Source organism: Erpetoichthys calabaricus, chromosome 3 (assembly GCF_900747795.2).
Source record: "Erpetoichthys calabaricus chromosome 3, fErpCal1.3, whole genome shotgun sequence".
Taxonomy (NCBI): Eukaryota; Metazoa; Chordata; class Cladistia; order Polypteriformes; family Polypteridae; genus Erpetoichthys; species Erpetoichthys calabaricus.
The window spans coordinates 73,080,378-73,104,373 of NC_041396.2; the positions used below are offsets into that span (position 1 = coordinate 73,080,378).

Sequence of the window (23,996 nt, forward strand, 5' to 3'; positions counted from 1 at the left end):
TACTGCCTCAAACGCTGGAGCTCCAAGTATATGGAGCTGGCTTCAATGTGCGCCAATAGAGTCTAGCTTCAGACTTCCAGAGCTCCACATAGTTACAGTACAATTAAGATTAGAGTTCTGGGAGGGTTATCTGACTCAAAAAATGCAACAGTGTCCATTAATTCAGGTCCACCTACTTAGAGCTCCAGGGTGGAGGCTCAAGGCTGCAGAGATATCAGACTTGGCTCAGCTCCTTCTTCACTTTTGCACAGCTGTATAGCAACTGCAAAACTACACTTACTGCTGCAATCTGTCTGTTGATTGCACCATTCCTTTTCCACTCACTCATGAACAAGACCCCAAGATAATTATACTCCACTTGAGTCAGAATATCAAATACCACTCGGAGAATAGAGTCCACCTTTTTTCTAAGGAGGACAATTGCCTGAAATTTGGAGGTGCTGATCCTTATCCTTGCTGCTTCACACTCAGTCACAAACAATCCCAATGCATGCTGGAGTTCACAGCCTGATGATGCTACCAGGACCAAGATATCTGCAAAAAACAGTAACACAATTTTAAGGCCAGCAAACTCTGCCTTTATATCCTGTTCATGAAAACTGAATGACTTTGCTCAAATATGAATTCAAAAGTGGCAAATGTAAGAATTATTAATAAATAAGCTGTAAATATATTTTAGAAATCATTCAATTTAGTATTTGTCTAATTTCCTCAGATTGAAAGAAAATAGCTAAACTATTTACAAAGTGGATGTGCCCTTTTTTATATACTAAGCACACGAATCAGGCACATTTTGACTGCTCATTAGAAATGACAGTATATGCTTTTTAAAATATTTAGAGATTCCATGTTTTGTGTTCTACATTGCTTTTGTGCTCATTACTGACATTAACACTACAGTGTGAATGGTATGTTATTGCACTTTTGCAATATGAGTGTTCATTTCAACTGCAGACCCGACATTTCCATGTTTTTTAATTGTTAAGAATTCTGTTTGAAGAACTTCAATTATTGTTTTATATGTAGAATGTACTTTCTCATGTTTTGTATGTATTTTGCCAATAATTTTCAAAGATTTCTTAATTTTTGTCAGTGTTTGTGCAATGACATTTTTTTCTCAGTCTGAGATTTTGGCTTTTCAGAAATTCACTTAATTTCATATATTTTTTTTTAAATATAGTCCAATGAAATGAAACACATTTTTCTGTAGACTGACATATAAGAGCTACTGTATACAAATGAGAAGTAAAAGAAAAATATCTATGAAATGAAATCATTGCTGATTAAGGCATGCAGGTGTGCTGATCGAAAAGAAGCAGTCATCCAGCTTCTGCTTAGATTTCAGTTTTGAGTAGTTCAATCCTTTTTCCTCTATGTACTGTATAATGAAGTACCAATTACAGTACCTCACTTAATTCAATTTTTAATATGTAACTCATGATTATATATTTTCATTACTAGTCTGAATTAATGGTGCAGAATGCAAATTGAAAGTGTTATACGTGTGGCACAAATTTAGGGGAGGAGATAGGATGGCTTGTTTTGCATTATTTCATTTTTGTAGTAATTTTTGATGGTGGTGCTGTTTTTTGTGTGTGATTTTAGTTAGTTTGCTTCAGTTGCATTAATTTGGAGATTTATTGATACTCATTTGACACTGAAAACTCCATTCATCCTTTTTTTAACCCACTTATCCAAATCAGGATTACAGAGTAAACTCGGGACACTAACCACATCACTGCCAGAAATTCTAATAGAGATAAAAGTAAGCACCACAAACAACCATAATTAATTTTTTTAAAGAAATGTGCAACCGTCATGTTAACCTATACCCAGTAATCACACCAATTCATCTAATGTGGATACTTATATTGTAAATAAGACTTTGATAAGCAGTGATTCAAAATTATAATATTGAAAGTATTAAATGTTGTGGCTACCAGGGGAGCACCAGCTCCCCATTCCTGACACAGACAGACACAAACACAAGTCTCTGCAACACATTGTCTTATATTTAGGTCTGGAAAACATTTCCCAAGTTTCCCACCAGCACAGCAAAGTACAAAGATCCATCAAGCATAATATAAAAGACCCTTTCTTTCTTTCTTTCTTTCTTTCTTTCTTTCTTTCTTTCTTTCTTTCTTTCTTTCTTTCTTTCTTTCTTTCTTTCTTTCTTTCTTTCTTTCTTTCTTTCTTTCTTTCTTTCTTTCTTTCTTTCTTTCTTTCTTTCTTTCTTTCTTTCTTTCTTTCTTTTATGCTGTACCCAGTAGTACCTCTGGTGGCCCATTTGCGTGGTCCAGAAGCACTTCCAGGTGAGGCAAAAGCCCAACAAAGTAAGGCTTCGTAGTCTCCCCAAGTACTTCCATTACTTTTAAGGAACATTGAAATATCTTTGTAATGTTTAATTATTCTATCCATCAATCCTTCCAGTGTCGTGCCAGCCACAGCATGAATACAGCGTGAGGCAGGAACAAACCGTGAATGAAGCTCAAGCTCGCTAGCGCTGCGGCACCGTGTAGTTAAAGTTAAAGTTTTATCTGTATAATATAATCAACATATTTTGCTGCATTTCATCTTAAAAATGATATCGTCATCATATGTAAATACGCACTTTATAAAGTGTCTCAGTGCAATATTATAACTGTATCATAAGTACAATTACCTCACGGTAACTTGCAAGTACAAACAGTTCTACAAGGAGCACTTAATGGACTGATTGAGTACGTGTATAGTTTTTGGGATGAAACTGTTTGTGAACCACGAGGTCCGAACAGGAAAGGCTGTGAAGTGTTGGTCGGATGAGAGAAGTTCAAATAGCGAATGGCTGAGGCAGCAAGTGCTTGATGCTGTATACCGATAATTCTCTTTCCAATCACTGTAGATCTGTGATTCACACTCAGATGCAGTGATATAAATACTCCGAGTGGTGCAGTGTGAGTAATATGGAAAAAGATGATCCGCTGTGGCAACCTCTAACGGGAGCTGCTGACAGAAGAAGAAGAAGGTGCAGTAAGAGTAACAACGCTAAAGCAGTTATGGTATTTAGAATAGTTTGACCATTCTGTGGACCATTATATTGTTACAGGTTAATTACAATCAGATGCATTAAATTTATGAACGATATGCGGTTAATTTCAGTGTATTTGATAAAGCTGCCGTTGTGGATGTGGATCTAAGAAAGGGTAACCACACAGGAACAGTAGCACTGCTTTGACGCTGGGTGCCGCCAGTCTGCAAAACTGAGCGGAGAACTTGCGTACAACAGGGTATGAGGTACCGTGGAAAAGTGCGTGGCTTTACGCCAAGTGTAGGTTTTATACATCACGATTTGAACGTGGAAACGTTCTTACGCAACATTTCTGTGCGTACCCAATGTTTATACATGAGGCCCAAGGTCTGGCCGCAGGTTTGTTATTGCGATTTCAGGTGGGAATGTGAGTCTTTGATTTAGATCCACTTGCATTTCCCAGTCTGCATTCAGTGGACATGAAATTGGAGACACTCTTTTTGCCGGCTGCTTCTCCCCCTCACAGACAAAAGATGTTCGTTGCCGAGAGGCAGTCTCAGCCTCCAAGGGTATGGTGTTGGTGGTTACCCTCTTAATCTCCAGTGCAGCTGCCAAGCTCTTCAACACTTGGTTGTGGTGCCAGGTGTATCTGCCTTGGGTAAGGCTCATCTTGCAACCCACCAAGATGTGTTTAAGAGTTGCTGGGGCAGCACACTGGAGACAGGCCAGATCCTCTCCAAACCAAAGATGCAAGTTTGTTGGAGATGGCAGGACATCATATGTGGCTCTGATAGTAAAGCTCAGCATATTGGACTCCATGTTCCACAGCTCGTTCCAGGTGACCTTTCTCCTCTCCACACCATCCCACTTCATCCAGCAGCCTTGCTTGGCTTGGGACACAGCCCTAGCACATCTGCCCGCTTCCTCCTGGTGGCGCACCTCCTCTATCACCAGGTGTTGCCATTCTAACGGGTTAGCCTTCTGCCATTTGGGTGTTGTACGCAGGCCTAGACCTCCTCTGCTGGTTTGGACTTGTCCCACTATGTCCCGATGTCTCAGGGCAGCTTTTGCCTGTGCCACTGCTGCTCCTGGCCTCCATCTCTTCCCTGTTACCAAGGTGGGAGCAGCGCCTCTGACCAGGGGATCCCTGGATTCCGTGAGGGTTATTTCAAGCCTTGCTTTGTAGCATTTGTACTCTTCTACCAGGCTTGATATTGGAAGAGAGAGAGCTCCATTGCCATATAGGCCTATGCTACTGAGGCATCTGGGTAATCCAAGCCACTTCCGCACCTGCACATTCACCAGCCTCTCCAGCCGCTTGGCATGGGATAGGGTGATCTCATAGATAGAAATTGGCCACATGAGGCGGGGCAACAATCCAAACTGAAAGCACCAGAGCTTCAGCTTCCCTGGGAGAGCAGTGTGGTTAATTTGCTTTAGACTGCTGATGGTGTCCTGCCTGAGTTGTTCCACCTGTTCAGAGTCTTTTAGCTCTGCATTGTACCAACGTCCAAGGCTTTTGATGGGCTTTTCCAGGATTGTTGGTATTGGCACATCATTAACATAGAACCTCTCATTGATGAGCTGGCCCTTAACGATGGAGATACTGAGGGATTTTTCTGGTTTAATCTCCATTTGTGCCCATTTGATGTTACCCTGGAGTTTGTCCAGCAGGCATCTGGTGCATGCCTTAGTTGATGTTATAGTTGTCATGTCATCCATAAACGCCCTAATCGGAGGAAGACGCAGCCCACTCTTCAGACGTTCCCCTCCAACCACCCACCGTGAAGCTCGAATAATTAATTCCATTGCCATGGTGAAGGCCAGTGGGGAGATGGTGCAACCCGCCATTATGCCAATCCGCAGGGACTGCCAAGCAGTTGTTTTATCTTGGAGTGTAATGCAGAACTGGAAGTCCTGGAAATAGGTTTTTACCAGCCTTGTGATGGTCTCAGGGACATGGAAAAAATTGAAGGCTGTCCACAGTAACTCATGAGGCACTGACCCGAAGGCATTGGCCAGGTCTAAAAAGACCACATGCAGATTTTTCTTTCCCTTCTTGGCCATTTGTACTTGGTTCCAAATCATACTTGCATGCTCCAGACATCCTGAAAATCCTCTTATCCCTGCCTTCTGCACAGAGGTGTCAACGTAGTTGTTCTTCAGCAGGAACGCTGATAGTCTTTGGGCCACAATTTAGTAAGCTGATCTGGTGGAACTGATAGATGGTTGAGGAGTTCTTTTCTTTAGGAATCAGAATCCCGCCTGCTCTTCACCAAGCCTTAGGTATGATTCCTTTTTCCCATGCCACTTTCATCAGCTTCCAGAGGTACTTTGAGATGCCTAGGGTGTTCTTGTAGAGTCTGCACGGAATGCTGTTGGGCCCAGGGGCTGATGCTGATCTTGCCCGTCTTAATGTGGTCTCAACTTTCCTCCATGTAGGGGGTCTTTTGTCCAGCTGGTGCTCAGGTGGTTGGATAGGTGGCATGTCCTCTGGGATGGTAACTGGCACATGCCTCTGATATATATATATATATATATATATATATATATATATATATATATATAACATTCATGTGTATAGTAAAATAAGAGATGATAAACATGAAAAAACCCTAAGTCTGGAGGGACCACAGATGTTGTCACACAGTAGGAAAAAACTTATTTTGTACTGAGAACGGGAGTGGGAGTCCGTTTCTAAATTTACATAACTCCTTTCCATTCCCCTTGGTCCCAGTCCTCATAAGACACTCACTATACCCACGTACATGATGTATACCTTATATCAAGTATATTGTGTAGTATTTTTACTGCTGCTCTGTTATATTAGTAGTACACTCAGAGGCAATCTTTACATAAACTCTTATAACAATATTATGATAACAGCACTTTATGCATTTTGTATTGTAAAATGTTCTTTATTTTTAATTTATAAGAAATTTATACATATAGGTATTCTGTGACATATCTTTGAATGCTTTTTTCTCATTCTCCCCTTTATTTACCCATTTCTTAACTGTATCCAAAATCTGATGACGAGCAAAGAGCAGTGCAGACAAAGGTGCAAACAGCATCAAATGTTGAATGCTAAAGTGAAACTGTTACTTCCCTGCAATTTTCATGTGTCTGCTCATTTCAAATGACCAAGTAATGTCTCTCTGAAGTCATTGCTACAAGTTAGCATTCTGTGATGTAAATATTTGGATACAAGGGAGACAACTCTATAGAAAAGGGTAATTACAAATGACAAAGGAAACCTAACTATTTAATGTTTTAGCAACAAAATATTTCATAAATTTCTTGCAGTAAGAAAATGAAAAAGGAAAGCTTGCTAAATAATGAGACCAATTAAAAATAAAAATGATGTACTGATAAATTGATTGGAATAAAAATCCTCCAGCCACAGGGGTCCCTATAACTGAACATCAATATGATGTTTACAGTGCTATGGTGCTTTTAGGAAACTCACCCTTTGTCTTTCTGGCTTTCTGTTTGTAAATGTAGGCTTTAAGGAATTAATTAACTAAAATTTGGTGTTTCTTATTATTGGATAGAGGGGAGCATCTGGTTTTGTATGTACTAAGCTAAAGTGTTAATGAAATTCTGGACATGGTAGGTTTACATCTCATTCTATAGATGTTCTAATTAACCAAGTATTTTTTCATGGGTACCTTTCACATGAAGTTATTTTGCATAAAGACGGTTTATTTAAAAAATACTACAACATGTGTCTGAGCTAAAGTACCTTCTTGAAAGGTATACTTTTGCAAAGGGTCAACTGATATTCACTATTAGATTAGATTTGAATAAATTGATTTTATCAAAATGGTTTTCAAAAAAGCAACTAGCTCATAAAAAGCAGAGAAAGCAGGTCATTATATATCTGCTTAAAGAAACAATTGAGGTCAAACTTAAATAATTTCCCTTCCATTTTATTTTTTACAAAATTAAAAATTTGCTAAGGTTATTTATTGCATTTTAGTTAGAACTATTCAACTCAATTGTATCAATTCAGTACCGTAAGTACTTTTATTGAGGATAATTATGTACTGATTAGTTGATTATCATAAAAGGAATAACATGTTATCAAACGGATGTCATACCAATATCTGTGGAATTATTTTTAAGGTTCAAAACTGAATGAATAACCACATGTAGGTTATGGTTATATTTGTCAAAGTCATTCCCAAGAGGGGGGTGCTTGGTTTATGTTTAGATGTGAATAACCTCACCGAAGGAATGATTTGATTGGAGCAAAAAACAAAAAAATACATTTAATTAAAGCTGTGTATTTGCACAGTTAAGAGTTGTGATTCCATAGTTGGCATTTAGGGAGATCACCTGTAATACTCAAGGTGTGCTTCATTCTGTCTGTTCTTTTTAATTATTGGAAATGGGATATGAAGGTGTAGTCAAAGCTCAAAAAAAAAACCAGCAGTGGTACCTGAGGTTTACATTATTCCTGTTTCCAGGAGATATTGTCGTTTTGGCTTTATCTGCTAATCATTTCTACCCAGCATTGAAACAGTAATGTTACTGGATTGTGAACCAGTATCTCCAAGGTCATGGTGTTTTCCCAGAATAGATTAAATTTGTGGGTTATGATGCCTTAGGTGAACAACAACAACAAAATTTATTTATATAGCACATTTACATACAACAATGTACTGTAGCTCAAAGTGGTTTACAAGATGACAAAGAGAAAGTTACAAGAAAAGAAAAGCAATTAAGATCAGGTAATAGAAACAAATTATAAAATGTGTAATTAAGCCTAACTTGTTTTTAGAAGTTCACTTAATGGCCCTTTTACACACAATTCTAGATAACTGGAATTTTGCCTGTGAAACAATAGTCTAACAAAAAATATTACTGTGTATCTAACCTCCTTAGTAAAAGTTTAACACAATGAATTTGTGCAATTATCAAGACGTTTTTGTTCTTTGCACCAGTTTAAAAAGCCATCATCAAAAAGGCTCCATCATCTGTTTTGAAATTAGAATGCACCCTGTTTTACTGGTGTGGTAACTGGCCCGGACACAGACAGGCGGACACCGAGGGTTCACCCAACACACATTTATTCACAAACTTCATGTTTACAAATGCACACACAACCCAAAACTCCCCCAAAGTCCAGGCCTCAACAATGCCTTTTCCTTACTTCAGGCCACCTCCACTCCTCTCCTCCCGAGCTCCGTCTTTCTTCCTCCCGACTCAAGCCATCGAATGGAGGGAGATGGCCTCTTTTATACACACATGGATGTGCTCCAGGTGCCTCCCAATTAGCTTCCTCCAGCGCTCCCAAGTGTGACGGAAGTACCGGCTGCACACCCAGAAGCACTCTGGGTGTCCCTGGTCTTCTTCCCCCCAGCACTTCCGGGTGTGGCGGAAGTGCTGAGGGCCAGGGCTCAGGTGACCATGGGCCCCTATAGGGTTGATCTTCTAAGCTCTGTTCTTGTGGTCCCCAAAACCACCAGGGTGGTCGCCCCCTCGTGGTATGGAGAAGGCGTAATCCCTCCTCCGGTCCTTTCGGGCATCCTGGCTGTGTGCCACCCTCAGCTGCTTGCCACACTGGTAATGAAGAATTTCATCTTTCTGTGTCTAATGAACAAATATTAAATGAGTACCTACCACAAGATGAGAAAACACCTGCAACAGTAATCTTTTCTTTAAAATAAAATGGTCCTGTAATACCAAGTGAGCACAAAAATAGAAAATTGCAACTCCTGGCTAATGTATTAGTTTTTCTACATGAATATTTGGATTCTTTGGAGAAGAGGGTACTCAGGGCCTGAGTACCACTGAGCATATAGGTTGCTCAATCAGACCTAATAATCAGGTTGATGAAGTAGGCATCCTCAGCTGCCTTGTTCTGAAGCCACTTAGGAAACTTAAATCGGTGATTAGGATCATTGTCAGTAACATCTTTGGATTGTACTTTATGATTTCCACAGAGGTTTTCAGAATAACCTTTTCTTGCTCATCATTCAACTCTCATCAAGTTGGAGACTCAGTTCCAAATACTCTTCACTATTGCCTTTGCACTTTACTCATATAATTTTTAGTGCAATTTTTTAATCAGCTTATTTTGCTGATTTAGATTGTCAAGCAATTTTTGACTATAAAGTAATACGACATGTAGCATCCCCTGAATAAGAATTAATCTATGCATTGAATAACTCAAAATATCAAAAACCTGCCCAAAGAATTTTGATCAGGAAATTATCATTTTTAACAAACCTGTAAAACATTTTAATCCCTAGTAATTCTTTCAGTCATAAGTTTAAAAAATCTGTTACTTAAACAAGCACAACTGAATTTCACAAAACACCAGGCCAAATTCCAAATATCAAGTACCTTTTTGTGGTTATTTTTGCCTATTTTGCCTTGCATAAGGTCCAAATTAAATCAGTTTCAATTTTTATTTTATTTTTATCAATGAAATTGAATGAAAAATCCTTTTATTACTGAAATCAGTGTTTTTAAAGAGGGCATATAAAAAAACTGAACTGAAAATATATACGTGAATAAATGAATGAAAACAGTGGCAAAATCTAGTTTTGCAAATACCAAAAGATGATTTAACATTATGTTCAATGAGTTCATTAACCAATGTACATTTTCCCTAGTTTAAACTAGTATAATAATGTAGGTGACGATCTTGCACTCCACCATTAATTAACTGTTTGTGTGTGTCCAATGATTTTTAACTTTTAAACGAGCACAAAGTATATGCATTGAGTCCCAAAATTATATACTGTAGTGCATAATGGCAATATACGTGAATGAAGTTAGTTTGTTGGGGTGCTTGGTTCATTTCTTGACTGGCAAGTCATTTGAATACACATTGTTTATTAAGTTGAACAGGTTTCAATAGAGCTGCTTTGTGTCCAGAGTCTGTTCATACCAGTGTGATCCCTTGTTTTACTTCCACAAAAGCACTGCAGTTCCTTATGTATGTCACTACTACTAACGTTCTTTGTTATAAGTAAACTAATTCAATCTTCTAAAGATGGCATCCATGCCTCACAATGCACAGTAACATATCACTCATGCACCTGTTTTGCTGCAACATAACCAAGAGAATAACAAAAACAGTGTCACATATTAGACCAAAGAATTCAGTTATATCATCCCAACATGGAGTTTAATTTCTTCATTAATTCTCTTCAAAGTTTCATTTGAAAATAGAGCAATCAGCAAACTAAGTAAGGTAACTAAATCTTTACCTTAATTTTAGTGAATAGCTGGGAGCAGCACTAGCAATAATTTTACTGTTTACCGATTGCACACTTTCAAGAATTTTGATAGTTAAGTCAGTTTTATTATTAATTATCAAGATTTTTTGAAGAATTAAATGCATATACTGTCAACTTTATATAACTGAAATAACACATGTCTAAGTCATTTAGTTATTTAAATACTGAAATCACGTTGTTATTGTTTTTTTTCTTTTTATTAAAATACTGTAAGGACACTGAATGTTATTCTAGTACTTTCAAAATGGCACATACTGTATTTGCATGGACATATAGAGTAACATAAAAATAGAGCAATTAATAATATGTTTACTTTTTCCAGGAAGTAATTAATAAAGTAATCTCATTACAATTTGTCCCAAGTAATTAGTAATTTTTAATTGATTGTTTTCTTTGAGAAACTACCCCAACTCTGTTGTTATGCAGTCTACATAAATAGTGTCATAATCGATACTGGGGTGAAAACTCTTAAGACTGCTAATACATTTTTTACATGTTTTGGAATACATAAGTAATGCAATTCAGTTTTGTAATATATTTCAATTTACCACTCTTTTTATTTTGCTTGAGTTAAAATTCACATTCACATTAGTTTATTGAATTGTGCTTTCTTAAGACATTCAAAGGCACATTAAAAGGTAAAATCATAAAATATATAACTATAGACAGTAGTAAAACATAACCCACATGCTCTGTGAAAATGTACACCACTGAATGTCATCATCTTCATAAATATTTCATCTGTCAAAGTCTTTAACCCAGAAAATTATAATAATGTGAGTAATGGTTGTAATGTGCTTGATATAACATTGTAAAGTTTATATTGTGAACTTAATAAAATGTTACTGTATGTTTTACACTTTTCTAATAAGTATTGTACAGTAGTAAGAACACCACTTGCTGTTACTGTAAAAAAACTGATTCAATAATTCAATACTTTTTAATAGTAATATTAATATGAAACTGTTTATCCAAGCAGTTAAAATACATCTCAAGTGATTGTTTTGGAAGCATTTTGACATTCATTTTTTTCAGAATGTTATTCTGCTAATAGTAGTTATGGGTAATAGACTAATATAACACAATGTATGCAGATGGTTGAACAGCTGATTAAAGTATTATCTTTTTGTTTTCTTTTTGCATGGCTGCAAATCAGTTACACTGCAGATATTTTAGAAAATAAAAAGAACAGTGGTTATCCCTTCTCCAGTTGAATTTCAGTTCTGGTTGTTCTCTGTGTGGTGTTTGGATGTTCTCTGTGGGTTTTCCTTCCACTGTCACACAGACATCAATATGTACTCCCTTAAATGGACATTGTCTTGCTCATACCTCTCAGTATTGATGTAAATACTTGCCTAAATATTTAACTTCAGCTCATGACTTCCATTGTAGTATCAATGAAGGTTGAGCCATGGGGGTGAATTTAGGGTGCTAGGGTATAGGGTTATGTGTACCCAGCAATAGAATGGAGCTTGCGGTGCTGCTTGATGCTGCTGAAATAAGTTTCTGCTATGTGCCACCTTGGATTGGATGTAAATGGTTCCAGAAAATCGATGGGTGGGTGAAAAAAATACTTGTTCAAATATTGTTGGACCTATTTGTAATTGTTACATCATAGTCAATGTAGTACACAAAAACAAAACAGGTGCAGCATTTGACACAAGGTAATAAGCATCCATGTCCAAGACACCATTTCTGAAACAGCAGGATCCCCACACAGGATTATGGGGCATGCAGGTTTAAATGAGGACTATTGCTCATGCAATGACTGGGGAGCGGTGGCAACTCATTTGTATTAGTTTAAGTTAGTGTGAGTTAGTAAAAATATGCTAGATGTTACCTCATAGGTTTTCTTATTTTGATGATTGACAGAAGCTAGCATTTCTGTGTTGTATACATGCTAATAGTAATTTTTCAGCACTGTTGTGTCAAAAATGAAATTCTAACACAAAATGAATAGGTATGCAGAAAGGGTTGTAAATCCCAGTAGGAACAATCAGAACAGTTTGTTAGTTAGTTAAGTTAATTAAGTAAAATCCAACGTGAGTCTGTCTGTCTGTCTGTCTGTATGTCTGTTCTCATTTCACGAGAGAACTACTTAACGGATTTAGATTGGGTTTTTTTCTATAATTTTCTTTAACATTCTGGTTGATTTTGTGACTATTCTCATCGCTCTTTTTATCATACTTCGCTTACAGGAATGATTTATTCTCGCTAATCCGAGATAGAGGCTGCGGGCCGTGGGGAGGGGGAACTGTGACGTCAGGAGTGGGGAGCTGGGCGGTGCCCTCCTCACTCACACACCAGCCTCTGTTCGAATTGCTGTACCTCTGGCCATGTTTTGGAGTGGACATTGCCTCAGCTTAACTAGCAATACTGTTTGTTTATTGATTTTTAAACTCTGTCTTGTTTCAGTACTACGCAGGCAGAGCCACAGGGGATGGGTTATATATATATATATATATATATATATATATATATATATATATATATATATATATATACTTCAAATGCTCCAGGGTCCTTATGCAAAACCTGTTAGACGATTACTGTAGTTTTTATGAACCAGCTAAGTTAACACTTCCATTTGGTGCATTTACTTCAGTTTACAGCGTGCTGTTTCAAGGTTGTGGTTGTAACATGTAAAATGGGGGAAAACCAGAGCTGTAGACATAATCTACAGAATCATTATTTTGTGGTCAGCATGTACAACATGAACAATAAGTGAGAAGGCTACATGAGACGGTAATAATCTAAAGAAGTCACTGTTTATTTTTATTAGACTCCCTTTAGCTCAGTCTCAATATGATTTTACTAAGGTTTCTGTTGGTTGTACTGGACTGCTAACACATTCTTTCTAACTTCTCATATTCATCCTAACTGTTGATGTGTTTATAAGGTGATGCTTGATAAATTTAACATATAGGGAAAGTTGAAATTACTAAGTACATATGCTGTCAAAGCAAAGTTAAAACAGTATATTTGAACTGAAAATAGGCCTAAGAATTGTATTTGTCCCCAAACCATTTCTGAATGTGTTTTAAGCAACAGCTGTCAAGTAATACCATTAGAAATACACTTATATTCCTTAAAATACATAGACATTTCATGCAGTGTGAGGAAAAAGAATTGCTTCCATTTTACAGATCCAGTCATAAGATCTAATTCCATTTATTTGTACAAATTAGGTCCTCTCTTTCTTTGAGTGAAAAAGAATAAACATTGTTACCCTGTAAGGATCAGAGTCTAAAACATTTCACAGCTGAATGACTTCAAACTAACCGTGTGAAACATATCATGGTGTCACTGACACAGACTGTGAAAATGAACCTGATTTACTTACAAAGCACATCTGGTATTGTCTTTTTTCCATGTTTTTTTTCCATGGATTTGGAATGGGTACAGTATATACAGGTTATTGGGTATATTAATTTTTTCCATGGTTTGAATCAATTAAAATCACATTGTGCTTTTAGCTTTTTTTAATCACTGCAAAACCAAACAATTCTATATTCAGACAATGTGTCAAATGTAATTTTACATTTTCTTATATTTTTTTCTTCCATTTAAGTGCTGTTATGCAAGAAGGTCACACAGAGATTGTTTTTACTGTCATATTGTGATTCAGTGGATTTATTTTATGATATTATGTCTTGTACAACCTGTTATCCATTATGTTTAAAATGTATTTACTTCTTAAATTTTAATGAATATTTTTGTAATGCAGCGTCTATGGCTGTCCTCTGGCAAAAAAGAGAAAAACACAGGACAGGCAATCACAGGAGCCTGCTGCCAAGAGGAAGATGCCGTTGGCAAGAACAGACAACTCGTCAGTGGATGGCTGCTATGAAACTGATGGAACAGAGGATCTAGATGATAAAGAGGAGGAGGATGAAGATGATGATGAAGATGATGAAGAGGAGGATGAAGAATATTCAGAAGACAATGAGGAGCAGGTTGAGGAGGAAGAAGTAGACAGAGTTGATGAAGAGGATGAAGAAGAGGATGAGGAAGTGGTAGATGAAGAGGAATATGGTGAGGAATGTGAGGAGGAGGAGGAGGAAGAAGAGGATGAAGATGATGAGGAAGAGGATGAGGATGAGGATGAAGATCAGTGTCATGGACAAGGTGATTTAATTATAATTTTCTTTATTTGTAGCCAGACATATTAGAAAGGGTGTTCTATTCATGCATTACAATGTTGTTACAGAATAGTTTTCACACATTTAATAGCTAATGAAGAAATATGAAATGACATAAAATACATTTTAATATGTGTCTGTTTTTCTACACCACTTCATTTTACAGTGTGCAGTTTGTAAAAGGAGCTTTTGTAGTTGTATACCTCTAATATTTACCTTGATTAACAATAAACATTTACATTACATTTCTATGTACAGTATTTGCTCAACAGACAATTTTGTCCAAAGCGACTTACAACAGAGGTAAATATAATCAAGTAACATTAGGCTGGGGCCTGTTTGTTCAGCAAGTGTAATAGGACAGGTAACAAAAGTTGATTGCCACAAGTGAACAGATGTAATAACTAATCATTTACAATCATAGATTGTAATCGATAAGACAATTAAAATTAACAAATAACTAACAATAAATGATCACAAGGAATAGTTTTTTTTCCTTCAATCAATTAGACAGGTATTCACAGAATAGATGGATCTCTAATTGCTTCATAAATACATTGAGGGAGTCAGCAGTGCAGATGAAGGTGGGAAGCCTATTCCATGAACTGGGAACCACACAGGAAAAGAGTCTGGACTAAGACTTGATACCACACAGAGGTAGCATCACCACATGCTGTTCACTGGCAGACCTGAGTGGGTGAGATGGAGCATAGCACCTCACCAGTGTCTCCATATACACAGATGCTGACCCACTGACTACTCTGTAGGCAAGCATCAGGAATTTGAATCTGTGCTGCAACAGGGAGCCAATGTAACAACTGAAGAGGGGAGTGACATATGCCTGTCTCCTCTGATTAAATACAAGACAGGCTGCTGCCAAAGTTTTTCCTGATTGAGAGTAGAAATTTCACATTTTTGCAATGCCTTTAATTTTTATGATTTTTGCCATAGTTAAAAGGACTTTCTTTTTTATATATAGCTATATTTTATACACACACACACACACACCCACATTATTATCAATCTTTAATTTAATATTATTTATTGTATCAGTATGCTGCTGCTGGAGAATGTGTATTTCCCATTGGGATTAATAAAGTATCTATCTATCTATCTATCTATCTATCTATCTATCTATCTATCTATCTATCTATCTATCTATCTATCTATCTATCTATCTATCTATCTATGTGAATTGAACTGTCACAAGCATATAATCTACTTTTTGTTCATAATTAGTAAACATTATAGAATTACTTAATGCCATTTAATTAAACACTAGCAAAATACCCGCGCTTCGCAGCGGAGAAGTAGTGTGTTAAAGAGGTTATGTAAACATATATATACATATATAAATACATATCTACATATACACATATCTACATATACATATACACATCCACATATATATACCCTAAGTTCTTGTCTATAAGCCGCGGCTTATCTAAGGAAAAAAGTTGTGAAAATGAAAAAATAGAATACCGGCTTATGCATAAATCCGGCTTATACAGTAATCCCTCCTCCATCGCGGGGGTTGCGTTCCAGAGCCACCCGCGAAATAAGAAAATCCGCGAAGTAGAAACCATATGTTTATATGGTTATTTTTATATTGTCATGCTTGGGTCACAGATATGCGCAGAAACACAGGAGGTTGTAGAGAGACAGAAACGTTATTCAAACACTGCAAACAAACATTTGTCTCTTTTTCAAAAGTTTAAACTGTGCTCCATGACAAGACAGAGATGACAGTTCCATCTCACAATTAAAAGAATGCAAACATATCTTCCTCTTCAAAGGAGTGAAGCAAACAAATCAATATGTCTGTTTGGCTTTTAAGTATGCGAAGCACCGCGGCACAAAGCTGTTGAAGGCGGCAGCTCACACCCCCTCCGTCAGGAGCAGGAAGAGAGAGAGAGACAGAGACAGAGTTTGTTTTTCAGTCAAAAATCAATACGTGCCCTTCGAGCTTTTAAGTATGCGAAGCACTGTGCAGCATGTCTTTTCAGGAATCAGCTTTACAAAAGATAGCAACGTGAAGATAATCTTTCAGCATTTTTAGACGAGCGTCCGTATCGTCTAGGTGTGCAAACAGCCCCCCTGCTCAATCCCCATACGTCAGGATCACAGATAGTCAGCGCAAGAGTGAGAGAAAAGTAAGCAATCTAGCTTCTCAGCCATCTGCCAATAGCGTCCCTTGTATGAAATCAACTGGGCAAACCAACTGAGGAAGCATGTACCAGAAATTAAAAGACCCATTGTCCGCAGAAATCCGCGAACCAGCAAAAAATCCGCGATATATATTTAAATATGCTTACATATAAAATCACAATTTAAATGACCGCTATGCGCGCGTGTTGACTCGGCGACGCCCAGAGCAGAAAGAACGCGCTCTGGCCATGCTATGCGGGGAGTGAGAGAGACGCCAATATCTCACACTCTCTCCCCCCTTAAAGAAATTAAATGGGTTTGAGTGAGACCACTGACCTCCCTCCCTTCTATTAGTTATAGGTTATAGTACGTTCGGCTTATCCATGAGTCCGGCTTATCTATGATACGATTTTATTTTAAAAATTCGTATGATTTTTGGTCTCCGGCTTATACATGAGTCCGGCTTATAGACAAGAACCTAGGGTACATAAATATATATATATATATATATATATATATACAGTAATCCATCCTCCATCGCGGGGGTTGCGTTCCAGAGCCACCCGCGAAATAAGAAAATCCGCGAAGTAGAAACCATATGTTTATATGGTTATTTTTATATTGTCATGCTTGGGTCACAGATTTGCGCAGAAACACAGGAGGTTGTAGAGAGACAGGAACGTTATTCAAACACTGCAAACAAACATTTGTCTCTTTTTCAAAAGTTTAAACTGTGCTCCATGACAAGACAGAGATGACAGTTCTGTCTCACTATTAAAAGAATGCAAACATATGTTCCTCTTCAAAGGAGTGCGTGTCAGGAGCACAGAGTGTCACATAGATAGAGAAAACAATCTCTAGCAAACAAATCAATAGGGCTGTTTGGCTTTTAAGTATGCGAAGTACCGCGGCACAAAGCTGTTGAAGGCGGCAGCTCACACCCCCTCCGTCAGGAGCAGGGAGAGAGAGAGAGAGAGAGATAGAGAGAGACAGAGTTTGTTTTTCAGTCAAAAATCAATACGTGCCCTTCGAGCTTTTAAGTATGCGAAGCACTGTGCAGCATGTCGTTTCAGGAAGCAGCTGCACAAAAGATAGCAACGTGAAGATAATCTTTCAGCATTTTTAGACGAGCGTCCGTATCGTCTAGGTGTGCGAACAGCCCCCCTGCTCAATCCCCATACGTCAGGATCAGAGAAAGTCAGCGCAAGAGAGAGAGAAAAGTAAGCAATCTAGCTTCTCAGCCATCTGCCAATAGCGTCCCTTGTATGAAATCAACTGGGCAAACCAACTGAGGAAACATGTACCAGAAATTAAAAGACCCATTGTCCGCAGAAATCCGCGAACCAGCAAAAAATCTGCGATATATATTTAAATATGCTTACATATAAAATCCGCGATGGAGTGAAGCCGCGAAAGGCGAAGCGCGATATAGCGAGGGATCACTGTACACATATCAACATATATACACACATACATACACACACACATAAACATATATACATATACACACATACATACATATACATACATATATATATACACACATACATACATACATACACACATATATATGTATATACACATACAGACACATATATATATATACACATATACATATTTACATATCTACATATATATATATACATATCTACATATATATACATATCTACATATATATATATATATATATATATATATATACTAGCAAAATACCCGCGCTTCGCAGCGGAGAAGTAGTGTGTTAAACAGGTTATGAAAAAGTAAAGGAAACATTTTAAAAATAACGTAACATGATTGTCAATGTAATTGTGTTGTCATTGTTATGAGTGTTGCTGTCATATATATATATATACATACATATACACATATATTATATATATATATATATATTATATAGATATATATATATATATACACATATATTATATATATATATATATATATATATATATATATATATATATATATATATATATATATATACACATATTATATATATATATATATATATATATATATATATATATACACACATATACACATATATATATATACACATATATATATAAGTAGCAAAATACCCGCGCTTCGCAGCGGAGAAGTAGTGTGTTAAAGAGGTTATGAAAAAAAAAGGAAATCTTTTAAAAATAACGTAACATGATTGTCAATGTAATTGTGTTGTCATTGTTATGAGTGTTGCTGTGTTTTATATATATAAAATACACACACACACATATAAACATATATATACATATACACATATATATACATATCTACATATATATATATATATATATATATATATATATATATATATATATATATATATACATATATACATCCACATATCAACATATATATATACACATATATACACACACACACGCTTTATGGGTGATGATTGTTTTACTCTTTTTATCTTTATTTTATTTTATTGTAGAATCAACTCCTATCTGCGCACAGCAGGGCAGCCGTGGGCGGATGCGTATGGTGTATTCACTCCATGTTATCGTGCATTGCGCTGTCAGTGTTATTTTGATAAAAGAATTTGAACAACATATAAGAAGCATATAAATTATTAAACAGTAAAACATTAACATTTAAGAAGTAAAGTTACATGAAGTACTACTGCAGTGCCTTCGGGTATACCTCATTTTTTGTTTGCCCATTACATGCTTAAATGTATACATTTTTTGGTGCACCTACCCGAGAACACGCGACATATAACCGAGCGTGGGAGAAGCATGGATTTTAAACACGCGTTGAGTTCATCTGCTGGTCTCCCTCGTGGAATAACTGGTAATGTTTGACTAAAATGTACAGCAAGTAAAACGACATTACCTCCTATTTTTTTTTACGATCTCTGAGATCTTGCTTTTTTCGGTTCAAGGCTTCATAAGCTCTTTTATGTTGTATGGTGTACTTATCCCAAACCATCATCTTTGAATGTTGCAAGACTTTCGCCTTGTATGTAGATCGGGGTAATTACATTCATTGCATTCCTAGTCTGAATCACAATCTGATTGTATGGGTGGTTACCTGGCACTGTAGGGTTGCCACCCGTCCTTTAAAATACGGAATCGTGCCGCGTTTGAGAATGAAATTGCGCGTCCCGTTTTGAATCAATACTGGACAGGATTTATCCCGTATTTTTGTTATCATTTTTTTTTTAAAGCAGCGTCTCATGCAAATCATCCCACACGCATTTTATGAAGATGCCTCCTTTCCTACTTTGGATTGGGTAATACTTGATGTCATCGTTAGTTTGATTGGTGTTTTTAACTGTCCAGTGAGGAGGGCGTGTCTTTTAAGTACAGTCTGCAAAGTGTTGGCACTGAGATGTGGCGTCAGCGCCATAGTTGAAGCCCCTAACGTTGCGGTCAGCAAGTCGGCTAACATCCGCCATGTGCCGTCTTTCAGTTGCGAGAAGCAGATCATAGAATGGTTGAAACTGTTGCCCCTAACGTTGTGCCACGGCGTGTGGTTCGTTTATACCTCGTGTCTTCTCATTAAACTTTTATCTCGCGAATATGTTATTGCAATCCGCAGCGGGAGCGTTTCTATAAACTTAATTGAAACTTACGTTTTACACCGTGCTTTGTTTCCCTTATGAACATGCTTGTATGCTTAACTCGCTCTGTTCTCAATTGTTTAATTAATTTTTTGCTCTTCACTGTTTGCGGCTGTTCCTCCATTTACCCCTACTTCGTTCTTTTATCTCGCGAATATGTTATTGCAATCCTTAACGGGAGCGTTTCAATAAACTGATTGAAAATAGTTTTGCATTTACCTTTTTAGTAAAAGGCGAGCTTTTAATCCTGAGAAATCACCCCGTAAATGCACACGTTTAATTGGACATGTGTTAATATGTATGGTTACACAGTATTAAAAGACAGTGAACAACGTCAGTTACCTTTCTTCCCGTGTTTGATAAAAGGTGAGCTTTTAAGCCTGAGAAATCACCCCGTAAATGCACACGTTTAATTGCACATGTGTTAATATGTATGCTTACACAGTATTAAAAGACAGTCAAAAATTAACGTCATTTACCTTCGTTCCCGCGTGTGACTCGTGCTGTAAATGTCTTCCTTGTTTTTAGTTCACGTCTTCTCATTAAACCTGTATGTCGCGAATATGGTATTGCAAACGGCAGCGGGAGCGTTTCTATAAACCTAATTTAAACTTACGGTTTACACCGTGCTTTGTTTCTGCAGTAGCTGCACTTATGAATATGCTTGTATGCGTCACTCGCTCGCTTCTTATTGTTTCGCTGCCTTCTCAATTGTGTAATGAATGTTGTGTTCAGCGCTCTTTGGGGCTCTTCCTTGTTTTCTACGTACTGCGTTCACAGTCAGTTCACGTGATTACGTGGGAGGTGTGATGTCGCGATACGCAACTCCGCCTCCCACGGCCATCGAGCTGCAGTCTATTACAGTATATGGACAAAAAAGAGGTTCCAGTTATGACCGTTACGCGTAGAATTTCGAAATGAAACCTGCCTAACTTTTGTAAGTAAGCTGTAAGGAATGAGCCTGCCAAATTTCAGCCTTCCACCTACACGGGAAGTTGGACAATTAGTGATGAGTGAGTCAGTCAGTCAGTGAGTGAGTGAGTGAGTGAGTGAGTCAGTGAGGGCTTTGCCTTTTATTAGTATAGATATGTGTATCACTTCTATTCATAGATATACCATAGTTAAACTGGTACCTGGAAAGACTTGTTCCTGGCTGGTACCCAACACCAATAGTTCTCATATGATCAGAAGCTAGATGAAACTGATCATGGTAATTGAGGAATTGAAGGGAAAACTGTTCAAAATTGAATAATATACTCGTATATTATAGTGGCTGTGGTTTACTATTAGTGTTTGCCATGAGTTGGACATTTAGTGCAAACATCATTTCTACTTATATATGCAAGGGCTAGACAAAAAATCAGAAGCCATTATATTAATCGACTTATGGTGTTCTGCCAAGTCAGTCACCTGATCTTAACCCAATTGAGCATGCATTTCACTTGTTGAAGACTAAACTTCAGACAGAAAGGCCCACAAACAAACAGCAACTGAAAGCCGCTGCAGTAAAGGCCTGGCAGAGCATTAAAAAGGAGGAAACTCAGCATCTGATGATGTCCATGAGTTCAAGACTTCAAGCTGTCATTGTCAGCAAAGGGTTTTCAACCAAGTATTAGAAATGAACATTTTATTTCCAGTTATTTAATTTGTCTAATTACTTTTGAGCCCCTGAAATGAGGGGATTGTGTTAAAAAAATGCTTTAGTTGCCTCACATTTTTATGCAATCGTTTTGTTCACCCCACTGAATTAAAGCTGAAAGTCTGCACTTCAACTGCATCTGAGTTGTTTCATTTAAAATTCATTGTGGTAATGTACAGATCCAAAATTAGAAAAAAGTTGTTTCTGTCCAAATATTTATGGACCTAACTATATAACCCAGCTTATGTAAAAATTGACTAAATTTTAATTGAAAAAAGGAAAAATAATCAAAATAACAAAACATACAAAACCTTGTTGCTCCATTGTGTTAAAAATTGGTAAGCCTCAAACATCTCACTGAACTTTTTTTTTGTTTTAGATACATTTTTTCAGTTCATTTGTTGTAAATATTTTTAAAGCTTAATTTTTAAAGAACGTGAACATGTGTGTGTTTTTGTGTTAATTCTGTAGTCTGAGAAACATATTAATTTTTTATTTAGTGTGTCACACTGCCATTTTAGAGCTCAGCATTTTGGTGGTGAATTGCTAGGACACATTGCTCAGTTGCTAAGGAAGGCATCATGTCATGTTATATGAGAGTGAATACATCTTCGTTGCATTAACATAAATTCGCAAATCATTCTTTTCACTTTAATATACCGTATATTCTCGCGGATATGTTCTCCAAGCGGATAAGTCGGGAGTTGATTTTAACGTATAATTTCTGGTATTTTATAATGTCGGTCGTATAAGTCGAATGCGGAAAACTCACGCTAATGCTCCAAGAGATTACAATATGCTAATGCTCACCCTCCACGGAAAACACTGCCTTTTTTTTTCTATGTATTGTGCCTATGTGACCACACGGTAATACCCAAACTATTCTGAAGCAACGTTTGCACTGATTTGTGTTTTTTGTATCTCACACCCTCATACACTTTTATCGTAAGAGCATCCCTTATCTACGATGGAGCGCTCGATCAGAAGAAAATATGAAGCTGGTTTTAAATTAAACGTCATTTAAGTAGTGAAAGAAATTGGTAACTGTGCTGCTGCAACAAACTTCGATGTGCCTAAGAAACTGGGGTGAGATTGGAGGCAAGAAGATGTCAAAAAAAAAAAATTAAGCATCGCATTTTTGAACAGGCGCATAAGTCGGGGTCTGATTTTATGATCGATTTTTCGGGTTTCAAGACCCGACTAATACATGAGTATATACGGTATATACACATGAGAATATTGTAAAATCTATTTCCAGGTAGGAGAAATTAAACTGCATGGACCGTTCACTGTGCAGAAATCATGAGATATATTTCTGTTGTAATCAAACACTAAAAGGAGCAATAAAGGAACCAACAACTGTCTACAAACCTGCCATTGTTATGGTTATGAGATATGCCTAATCGTAACTTCTGCAAGAAGCAAATGAAGTGACCTTGATTCACTGGGTGAATGTCCAATACTAGAAAATTATCTAAAACTAGAAAAAAAATGTTGACTGAACTCTGTTGCACTCAGTGTGATGTGACCTATAAGCCACAGTTACCTCAAATACTTACTGTAAATGGTAGTATAAGGTCTCACCATGCTAATGTTATATAACTACCATATACTGTACAGTACATTTGGGAAATTTTCATGCCCATATGTATAATCTTAATGAGCTTTGTTCAAATACACAAATAAAAAAACTTTAAGATAACTTCTTACTATTACCATTTTAAAAACAAATATAGACATAGGCATGCTCAAATTAATATAATTAATTTAATTAACTGATTCAAAAATATCATTGAAATTTAGCTTATATTAGTATATTTATTTTTTTAAAACTTTCATTAGTCTTTGAAGTGGTTAGGAAATGTGTAAGATTCACTACATTAATACAAAAAATAGTGTGAACCCAATGAGTATTTCTTGTGCAGCAGTATCTTCAGTATGACAACAACTGATGTTGAGTTTCGCCAAACAGTGTTAAAAATACAACCAAAGAAGGCATCTCAAAATGTATTGCACAAGTCTTTGGTAATGAATGCACTAGTCAGGAACTCATCCAATAGAGGGAATACAATTATAAATGAACTTTGAACAAATATTGAAAAAGCAAAGCAAATGAAAAGCAAAAACTACCAGTACCGACTTTCATTTGTTTGAATGATACAGCCTGTGTTTGGCTTGTTACAGTGCAATCCTGTATTGTTGGCATTATCCATAATGAAGTTCTCTTTGCTGT

At 36.8% G+C, this 23,996-nt stretch overlaps 1 protein-coding gene across 15 annotated transcripts in view; it reads left to right on the forward strand.

Annotated features, from left to right (window-relative positions):
- LOC114648100 (myelin transcription factor 1-like protein) overlaps positions 1-23,996 on the forward strand; it is a 647,050-nt gene that overhangs the window by 364,667 nt on the left and 258,387 nt on the right. For all 15 annotated transcript variants that reach the window (XM_051925515.1, XM_051925514.1, XM_051925524.1 and 12 more), the window contains one exon: positions 13,991-14,391. In XM_051925515.1, coding sequence (XP_051781475.1) covers positions 13,991-14,391 — 401 coding nt within the window. The remainder of the gene's footprint in view (positions 1-13,990; positions 14,392-23,996) is intronic.